The sequence below is a fragment of the Sceloporus occidentalis genome, unplaced genomic scaffold, assembly GCF_023333645.1.
Source record: "Sceloporus occidentalis isolate IW3139 unplaced genomic scaffold, rSceOcc1.0.p SCAF_8, whole genome shotgun sequence".
Taxonomy (NCBI): Eukaryota; Metazoa; Chordata; class Lepidosauria; order Squamata; family Phrynosomatidae; genus Sceloporus; species Sceloporus occidentalis.
In genome coordinates this window covers 43,757,668-43,768,410 of record NW_028316988.1, presented here as the reverse complement: position 1 = coordinate 43,768,410, position 10,743 = coordinate 43,757,668, and the positions used below count along the sequence as shown (strand labels likewise).

The 10,743-nt window shown below is 42.7% G+C and overlaps 1 protein-coding gene across 1 annotated transcript in view; it reads right to left on the bottom strand.

Moving 5' to 3' along the window:
• Positions 1–667: 667 nt before the first annotated feature.
• Positions 668–10,743, bottom strand: part of LOC149308791 (chordin-like protein 1) — a 35,539-nt gene continuing 25,463 nt past the window's right edge. Inside the window, exons 9-12 of the mRNA XM_089536470.1 lie at positions 9,423–9,617; positions 7,770–7,937; positions 6,585–6,674; positions 668–5,567 (exon numbers count right to left, since the gene is read on the bottom strand). Coding sequence (XP_089392596.1) covers positions 5,437–5,567; positions 6,585–6,674; positions 7,770–7,937; positions 9,423–9,617 — 584 coding nt within the window. The 3' untranslated portion in view covers positions 668–5,436. The remainder of the gene's footprint in view (positions 5,568–6,584; positions 6,675–7,769; positions 7,938–9,422; positions 9,618–10,743) is intronic.

The window sequence follows — 10,743 nt, the reverse complement described above, 5'->3', positions numbered from 1 at the left end:
ACTGGCTGGTTTTGGTCATAAGAAAGAGGTTTGGAAGCCTGAAACCACATGGGTGCATCTGTTCTGGTATGTTTGAGGCACAGGCAGTTGCACTCCAGCACTTCAGCCAAGAGTTTTTCTGGTACCGTGTGTGTTATGTGCCTTCAAGTCATTTCCAACTTATGGCAACCCTAAAGTGAACCTATCATGGGGTTTTCTTGCCAAGATTTGTTCAGAAGAGGTTTGCCATTACCTTCCTCCAAAGCTGAGAGCATGTGATTTGCTCAGGGTCAACTGGTGGGTTTCATGGCCGAACATGAATCAAACCAGTGGGTTTCATGGCCAAGCATGAATCGAACTTTGGCCTTCTACCCGAAAATGGCAGAGACAGAACCCAGAAACCTCCATTCCCCAGGTGTTCCTCCCAGAGCTTTGCTCTTTCCTTTCTAAAGGGTTACTGGAAGGAGAAAGATGCTGGACAAGACACAATAGGCAGTTGCCATACTGGTTGGTGGATTCTGGGTGTTATAGTCCAAATGAGCCACTCAAGCTTCATAGAACAGACTTCTGGGTCCCATCCAGCAGGGCTTTTATGGTCTTAATCTTTGTACAAATGAAACAGATGTCAAAGATAGTGTACGTCAGGCCCATCCCACAGGAGGCGAAACCTCATTTGAAACAACTTCAGGTTTATTACTTTATAAAAGTGATAGAACAAGTACATAAATAATGGTTACAAGTTATGTGTCTTGGGAAGGGTGGCAGGAGGAGGGAGGAACCCAATCCAAAGGCAGGCCATGATATACAGTATATTGGTTAAGTGGAATAAGCAAACGCTCGCTATCCTGGTTCTTCTTTCCCCCCCTCTATTTCTTAAAAAGATGTCCCCATTCCAATAAATACACACTTTGTATTCCATCTGTCCTGTCACAGGTACAAAAGGTGGCTCATCTCTCTTCCAAAAAGAATCAAAATAATTAAAAAGTAATCTTTTTAATCTTTCCACTTATCCTAACCCCCTTCAGAAGTACATTCCAAAACAAAAAGGGGGACACCTCATCTGCTAAGAACTAGACCTAAGTGCTTATTAAGGTGGAGATATGTATATGCATTGGAGAGACGTGGATGCCACTTTCGATTTATACCCTCGCCTTTGAAAACAATAACCTGGCAGACCACTCCGGCTCTCTTAAATCAGCATCTAGCACTGGCTCTGACCGGGCAGAAAGAATGCACTTTGATGCCGCTTTAACTGCCATAGCTCAATGCTATGGGGATCCTGGGATTTGCAGTTTGTGAGGCACCAACACTCTTTGGCAGAGAAGGTTAAAGAATCCACAAGACTATAAATTCCAGAATTCCATAGCATGGCACCATTGTAGTTAAAGAGGTATCAAATTGCATTATGTCTGCATTGCAGATTAGACCATAGTTGTAAGTAGGTTCTAGTGCAGCAGCCATTGTGGGTCGCTTTGTTGTGTCCAGCTGACTTCTACTGAATCAAACCACAAATGTTACAGTGCACTCCATCACATCAGAGATGCATCATATAAGGATATAATTCTTCACTCATTGTATTCTCCAAAGAAGCCAAGTGTGGCCATTCTCCTTCCCTCTGCCAGAAAACCTTTAAAAACTATGCCGGTTTTGAAGACTACTCAGAGTTTGGGACACAAAACCCACCTCTTTTCACATGGCAAACAGCATTTTCTGGGCAGAAAACACTGTGTCTGGAGACTTTGCACAAAATTTACAGGTGGCATTTCTTTTTTAATAAACAGAATTTTGCACACAGAAAAATTCCACATGTATCATTTTCCATGGAGAAAGTGCTCCAGTTGGAGACATGTATGGAGATTGCTGCACTACACTCTAATAGGGCTGCTATTCCACTTGTCCCATCCTGGGATTTGTAGTTCAGTGAGGCCTAAGAGCTCTCTGTCTGAGAATTCTAAATGCCCTTCCCTAAATTGCAAATCCTAGAATGCCACAGGAAACAGCTAGAGTAATAAAAGTGGAATAGCAGCACTACAAGAGTGCAATGGAGTAATCTCTTTATTCTGTGCAAAACTCATGCACAGGGTTCATTGCATGCAAAACAGCATTTTCTATGCAGGAAAATTGGTTTAGAAAATGCAGTTTCCTATGCAAAACCCAAACTGAAAATACAAGTGAAAATGTTTTCCTAAATTCTTCTCAGTCCAGGCTTCTCCTCATACGAGTTTCCTGATACTTGAAAAACAAGATCCAAATACATTTCCATCCCTCCATCTAGTGCAGTATTTTTTGCACTGGGCGGCAGAGGCTCATGGCAGGTCCTTCTCTTGGAGATGCTAGGAGTTTGAACCTGGGACCTTCTGTATGCAAGGCCGAGCCTCTGTCTCGATGCAACATTTCTCAGGAGTTTCCCTCTGGCTGAGGTCTCCCTTCTTTTTGGATGTTGCAAACCCACCGAGCGAAAAGGCTACTTAGCGCCAACCTCCCCTTTTCACCGATGGCAAACGCGACAACAAATATGTGAGCAGGGACATTGCTGGGGATGGTGCATACAAATGGTATAGCAGTGAAGTTATTGATACAGATATGTGTATGAAGCAAGGGCTGATATAGTTAAAATCATAACTCTGGATATGGCCTGAGAGTCCTGCAACAAGTTAAGCTTTTGGAAGGCAAAGGTAGGTAACTACAAAGTGTTTGTGAGTCCAGGGATCAAACCCACTCCATTTTCCATACTTGCTCCTTTGGATGGAACCAGAAGTTACTAGAAGGTCACATCTTGTGTTCCAAAAATGTTGGCCTAAATCCTGTTGCTGTTACCAACTAGAGAAAAACCGCTGAATTAATGGGTAATTTACCTATGCATTGGTTCATCACTCAACAATTGATTCAATGGGTCTACTCTAGTTGGGAAAAGCCAACAGCATTCCACTTATTTGGGGGCAAAACAAGGTCCAGCAGAAATCAACCAATCCATCATCAATCAATCCATCATCAATCAACCAATCTTGGGTAGAATGTAAATATTGTCTGCACTGAGTGGCAGATGCCAGCCACAGATGCTGGCGAAACGTCAGGAATAAAGTCTTCTAGAACATGGCCACGAAAAACCCACCAAAAAGCTATGGATGCCAGCCACGAAAGCCTCCAACTTCACAATGTAAATAATACTTTTCGAAAAAACTGATCTGAACAAGCCAAAAACCGAACCACGTGGCTAGCTTCAGGTTTTGCAAAGTAGGCTTAGAAAATGTTAAACAGTGCACTGGGGGCATGCAACATGTTTAAAAGATATACTACTGCTCCAGAATTGCCTTTCATACTAGTCAATTATAGTGTGATGATTCCACTTTGACTACCATGTTTGCATCTTATGGAAGCCTAGGATTTGTAGCTTGGTGAATGCTAGAGCTCACTGGTAGAGAATTCTGAGCAGCAGAAAATAGGGCCATTTTGTTGTTGCTACCTGGCTTTCGGTTGACTCTGAATATGGCCAACCTATCCTAGGTTTTTTTTGGCACAGTTTATTCAGAGAGGGCTCATTGACTTCCTTTGAGGCTCCAACAACCCAAGCTCACACAGTGGGTTTCCATGAAAGAGCAGGGCTTTGAATCCTGTCTCCTGGAGCCCTAGTCCAACACTCAAATTGCTATGCTGGATTAGTTTTCTTGACAAGCTTTATTCATAGGAGGCTTCCCATTGCTTTCCTCTGAGGCTGAGAGAGAGTGATTTGCCCAAGATTACCCAAAGAATTTGTACGGCGGAGCAGAATTTGAACTCTGGTCTGTTGGAGACCTTGTCAATACACCCTACTGGCTCTTGTTTTCTTGGTAAGATTTCTTTAGAGTAGGTTTGCCAATGTCTTCCTCCTGAGCTCAAAGCGTGTGATGTGCCTAAAGTCGTCCATGGAGAGAGGTGGTGGTTTCCATGGCTGAGCTGAGGTTCGAACCTTGGTCTCCCAGAGTCCTAGTCCAACCCTCAAACCACTACACTACGCTCTCATATCGGGACTGTAGCCGGGAGCAAAGGGATGAAACTCACTGTTTTTAGTTAGGGTCCTGATCTAAACCAGGCCCTGCCACAACAGCTCCTTTCTTGTCAAAAAAGGATGGGTTAGAATGAAGAGGCAGCAGGTGGAATGGAGGGAGAGAAGACATACTTGACTTTTGCATCACCAACTCTTACTCGACGTATCTCCCACCCCCCAGTTACTTTTTCTTTGAAGGCTTCCAGATGTGCATCTTGAAGGCTAGGTAGCCCTCTTGCTGACTGTCGCTCCCAAAGAACAACAATGGCATCCTGGTACTCTTACACATTTTAGCATGTAACGTGCCATTAGACCCGAGGCAAAGTGTCTGCTGGCTTGAAGTCTCACTTTACATTTCAGATTCTCCAATATCACTGTCCCTTAGTAGGATGTGGGCATGTCTTTTGCCAGCTGAGACCATCCCCTTCCTAATTTCCCTAACACTGAATCATCTTGGGACTTCTCAATCAGTGCAGGTGACATCGGCCGAGATCCTGTATTGCAGAGAATAGTGTGAAAGATCTATAGGTAGAACTATGCTATGTCTCTCTCAATTTCCAACCCCTTGGACTCACTGTTTAGTTACTGGAGTCTTCCTGGCCATTCAGTGACTGGCGGAGAAGTGTCTGGCTCTGCTCCTGTAACTAGATACAAATGGATGACAGCAATCACTGAGAAGTGCTACAGTCCTCTGGAAGTCTTGGTATAGTATGCCATTATTTTGCATCTGGCAACAGGGACAAAACCAGACTCTTCTCAGATTCCTTCCATTCTCCACCAGCCACTTTATAAGCCACAAGGGAGTTATCCCAGCAGAAATATTGAGTCCTGGAGGATACTTTGGCTCTTGCAGTGGGAGGAATAGAAGACCAACCTCTGCAATGAAAACAAAAAGACATATGCAGGTGTATGTTAAAGGTTGTGTATGTCACTAACAGAATGTCAGCTATTGTCTTTAACTAACAACTATTAGCCTTTTGCCTTTTTGTTAGCCTGGTACGAATTAACTTTCCCCAAAGCAACGACCCTTTACATGGAAATAAACCCTCCTGTTCTTTCTTCCAAAGAGCACCAGAACTTGAAAAATAAAAATTGTTGGACTACAACAACCATAATCCCCCCAGCCCCACTGCTGGATAGTTGAGGTGGGGAGTTTTAGTTTGACAAAACCTATCTTTTCCAAGCTCTGAATAGTGCAGAGCCTCTTGGGCTTTTTGCAGCGGGGAATAAGGGAAAGTTGGGTGGGGAGAAAGATTTAAAGGCTTGAACAGATCTATGCAGAAAGCTGCAAGTTATGCTGGGCATGAGATGAATATTGTCTTGCATGGTAAGTTTGGTCTTTTGGTTGCTGGCAAGCAAAATCAGCCCGCAGTCCAGCTGCAGATCCACGCCTTCATCCGCTTCCTTGCGTTTCCCTTTTCAGTCTGGCGTTTTTAACAGTGGTCCTTCTCGGACTTCTCGAGATACAAAACCTTAACCAGATCTTCCAGTTCAGTCCTGCACAACCGACTCTCGCACATCTGGCTTATCTGAGCTTCTCCCTCGCTGAAGATTCTCCACTGGCCTAAAACCGACAACAAAAAGCAGAGAGCAAACCTTACTATGGTTTCAAAGATGGAGACACCCGTGAAGGCACAGGACACAACAGGGGACACTGGGATGCATTGGCAAGGGTATCCGAATGACCCAAAAATTGATGCCTATTTATATTGAACCTCCAGCGTGGAGGGAAACTTGGCTGGTTGGTGGTGCGCTCCTGTGTGCACATCAAAAATCTTGTTGTGAGTGCTTGAATGGGCAACATGGGCATCAGCATGGTGCATTAGCCACCCTCTGTGTTCGGTCATCCAAGGCAATTTGTGGTTGCACCAGTCTCTAAGACAACCCATTTCTCTCTAAGGGATGGCATACTCCACCCATCTCTTCCTATTAGATATCCCTGGAATTGCAAAGAGATGGGTTAAGGGTGCCTGGCTTTGCCAGGAGTTTCCAACTTCTCAACATATTCCAGCTTTTGACATTCAGTGAACATCTATATACACACCAAGAGCTGAAGCGAACTAAGGGATAGTTTTTTTCTAGCCAAATTGGTCATATAAACAGCCCCTTGATTTACATTGAGGAAACAAAAGATCAGGATGCCATTCCAAAGCTTCAGCCCTGGCATTTTCTTGCCAAGATGCTAGATGCAGACAAGGCTGGCGGACTGGTCTAAAAGCACTGAATCCAGACCAGCTTAGTTTGCCTTCCCGAATGTTTAAATCCCAAACTTTGGCCCCCCAGATATTTCGGACTTCAAATGTCAGAAGCCTCAACCAGCCTTGGCTAAGAGTCAGGAAAACCGGGAGGTGAAGTCCCAAACATCTGGAAGACCAAAGTTTGGGAACCCCTTCTTTAAATCATAATGCCTCTATGATAATACCACTTTTTTTACCCAAAGGGTAATTTAAGAATACTCTCCAATTTACACTTAGCTGAGAAGTAATCCCACTTGAAGTCAAAGGATAAAAAGGATGATGCTCTCTCTTTCTGAAACTTATTTGGTTTTTGGTACAAAGCCAAAATGCAGACACTGACTTACTCAGCGTGGTCTTTGTGATCTTCTTAAAGTGGGGAAGTTGTCTGAATGCAGCCTTGGACACCGTCTCCCTATTGAAATGACTCAGGATACCTGCAAGGGGGGATAAACAGTTAAAGGGCACATTCATCTAAGGCCCCATCTCTTCTCGGCTTTGGCCCTTGAGCATCTTGGTGATAATTTCTTTGATTTCACTTTCAGCTTTCTTTTTTTCTATACGGATTCGTGACATCAGAGCCCAATCTGATATTGCCCCTTTGTTAGGGTTGCCATATTCCAGCCCCTCATATCCGGACATCTAATTTGCACATTATGCAAATTACTATAATTATGCCTATTATTAATTTGCATTCTGATCATGCACATCAATCGTTACCGGTCCCACTTTGCCCACCTTTGTCTTATAGCTAGCTACATTCTTTCCCAATCCAGCAAAATAGCTTGCATGAATGAACATTATTATTATTATTATTAAACTTTATTTCTAAAGCGCTGTAATTATACACAGCGCTGTACAGTCGGTAAAATTAAAGAGTAAGTAAAAGCCTGCCCAAGGCGTACATTCTAAGATAATAACAATTAAAAGAGGAATAGATAAAATTACCATATAGAGAAGGAAAAAAAACCAAATTAAAAACATCAAATATAAAACAATCACATCACATCAAATATTGTCAGACAACCAGATGACAATCACAAATTCCCTGAGAACGCTTCCCTAAACAATATGGTTTTCAGCTCAGCCTTAAAGCTGGTGAGGGAAGTGATGAGCCGTGCATGCAGAGGAAGAAGGTTGCAGGAATGAGGGGCAGCAAGAGAGAAGGGGTGGATCCGGGACGGGGCAGAGAAGATCCTGGGTTGAGAGAGGAGACTCTGGCTGCAAGAGCGGAGAGTGCGAGTAGGGATGTAGGGAGAGAGAAGATCGGTTAAATAAAGAGGGGCCATCCCACCTTTCTCCCAATCTAGGGACTCAAGGCGGCAAACAAGAACAAAACAATACAATTTAAAAACAACACAAAACGTTAAAATACATAAATATAAAATTTAAAAAAAACAATTAAACAATTTTAGGGATTAAAACAGTTATAAATTAAAATATAATACTTTAAACTACAAACCGTTAAACAGACCAACAGGGCTCCCTGCTCGCCTCTGTTGATCACTGATGGAGAACATAACTTTGCTCACCTTTCCTAATGGTCCAGACATGGACTTCTACCTCCGACGGCTGATCTCTCTCCAAAGCTATTTTTCGGATGGTTTCTCCCTCTTCTGCCAGAACAGCTTCATAGACCGGCAGCGTCTCTTCGCCACAGAAATATTCTTTGCTGTCAAGCTCCTGGCTTTCAATTTCCTCTGCAAGAGAAGCAAAAGTGATGGATCCAGGCCTTATTCATTTCTTACCTCTTGCCATCACCTTTTCTCTGGCAATGCATACACTCCTTACCTCCACATGTTCTCATAACATGGGATGGATTTTAATCATTTAAAACCAACCTCAACCGATTCTCAAAGGCTAGAATATAAAGGTTTGTGGAAAGATAGTAAAGAGGGTGCTAGGCTAGTTCTTCTAGGAAGGGAGTTCCAGAGCCTGGGTGCAGCCACCAAGAAGGCCCTGTCTCCTGAGTTCCCATATCACTATATTAACCATGACAATAAAGATGAACATGGATATCCTAACAAGAAACCTATATAATAGGTTAGAGTTAGAATGAGTGTATATGGCTGGGTTTGGACAGCCAGAAGCGTAAAACCAAGGTTTGCAATCTGCAATATATTTAACCCTTGATCTTTCCAGTCATAGCCCAACCCTTAGGTCAGTAGTTCCCAACCTTTGGTCCTCCATTTGTTTTGGACTTCAACTCCCAGAAGCCCCAGCTAACTTGGATCTAATCAGGAATTATGGGAGCTGAAGTCGATATTATCTGAAGGACAAAAGGTTAGCCACAACCTACAGATTTCCTATGCATTTATTTATTTAGCATGATTGGTGTACAGGATGTTATAGTTATAGGCACCTTATTGTAAAATTGACCCACGGAAGCCCTGCTAGGGGAAAATGCATGGCTTAGATGCCACTTAACTTGGGAACATCTCCTGTTTGAAATTGTTTTAATTGTGTGAGTTGTTTAATTCTATTTTATATTTGATCTATGTTTTTAGCCAAACTGAACTCATTTTAATTTGTAGGCCTCCTTGAGTCCCAGTTTTGGGGGAAAAATGGGGGTATAAATAAAGTCAATAAAGTCAATCAATCCATCAATCTGAGGAAATGGACCTGAGTCTATGAATGCTTATGCTACAACTTCTTTTGCAGTTAAGTCTCTCTTTCTGGGAGAAAGGTGGCATAGAAATGAAATGAAATAAAGATGCTACACGATATAATAATAATAACAGGCCATGGGGGGGATCTCGGAGTTGAATGATTTTATTATTATTATTATTATTATTATTATTATTATTATTATTATTATTATTCTAGAGTAGCCTCCGCTAGAAGCAGGGCCTTTTGTGTAGCAGCTCTAGTATAATGGTTCTCCCTTCTGCAGCCTTTGCATGCCTGAATCCATATTCAGTTTAATACTAGTTTGCTCTCATTTACTTTGTGTACAGATGTATAGTTGCTTTCTGTTGGTGGGAGTGATGATCATTTTAATTTGCAAGCCACCGCGGCATTTGGCTGAGCAGCAGCTGATCAATATGCAAACCGACAAGCAATCTGAAAATAGCCTCTATATAAGGTGGGTGTTTTGCAGAGTATGGTTTTTTAAGTGTTTCAGTTTTTTACATTGGATCATGGCAAGTATCCCCTTAAACCCAAAGCAACGTAGTCACTCCTACCTGGGCAGACTTTGCAGCACTTTCCTTCTATTTTCTTGGGCTGCTTGCAGGGATACTGATCCGGGCAGTTGATTTTTTTACATTCTTGCTTGGTGACGTTGCAGGTACACAAAACACACTCGACAATTCCATAGGACCGCAGGTTAGGATGCCAGGACTCCCCGTGAGAGTAGGTTTTGCCATTGGAAACACACACTGTGATGGAGACGGAAAAAACAACAACAGCACACAGATATTAGATACCCACAACAGGGACATAGGGCCTGAAATCTCAACTCTTGGCTGCATATACTGGGCTATTTTTCATGACCCATCATGGTTTTGCAATGATTTGCCATTGTCTTTCTCCAAGGCTGAGAGAGTGTGACTTGCCTATGGCCACCTCTTGAACAAATCCTGCCAAGAAAACCACGCTAGGCTTACCTGAGGGTCATCACAAATTGGAAAGGACTTGACAATGGGAAGTATGTTTAGGATGCAGGGTTTTTAAACTCTGACTTTTGCGCTACTAAATACTGTGAAATGTTTGTGTGCCACAGCCGTACACGCCGAGCGGCGAGAAATCTCCAAACCAAATCTGGGAAACCCATTTGACTTGGCTGTCATCCAAATGAGCCTTCTGGGCTCTTGGAAACATCTGCAGCAAACTTCATGGTTGCTGGTTTGGAATTCCAGGAATTTGGAGTTTTATAGTTCGGAGCCAAACGTACGACAAGAAGCCTTTGACATCTGCAGGAGTCTCCCACCCGGTGAAGTGGCATGTCCCTTCTTCCACTCAATGAAGTGGCCATTCAACTTGGTAGCCTCTGATCTATTTTAGATTAGAGATCGAATCTCTCTGTTTGCATCATGCAATGGTCAAAGCGTAATCCTAGTCAATGCTCTCCCATGATGCCACCGCTCTGTGCCATTATACCTCTCTTTCATTTTCTCCCTCTCTCCATCACTATATCATCTCTATATAATATTTCGATGTCTATATCTCTTTCAAATATAGTATCTTCTGGGCAGGTGCAGAGTGTTTTATTGTCACTACAGATGAAGTCTGTATGTGATGTAAATGGAACGACATGGTTCTGAGGCACAATTTGGGTAGGTATTTTGTCTGGTTTGTAAGCCGCCTCGATCCTGGTGGAGAGGTGGCATATAAATAAAAATGTATTATTGTTGTTGTTGTTGTTGTTGTTGTTATTATTATTATTATTATTTATTAGTAGATACACCCCAAATCATTTGTAAAAATGGACATCAGTTAAGACTCTCAGTCTAACTTTAAGGGTGGATTTTCTTAGGGTTATATGCTAATGTAACCACATCACAG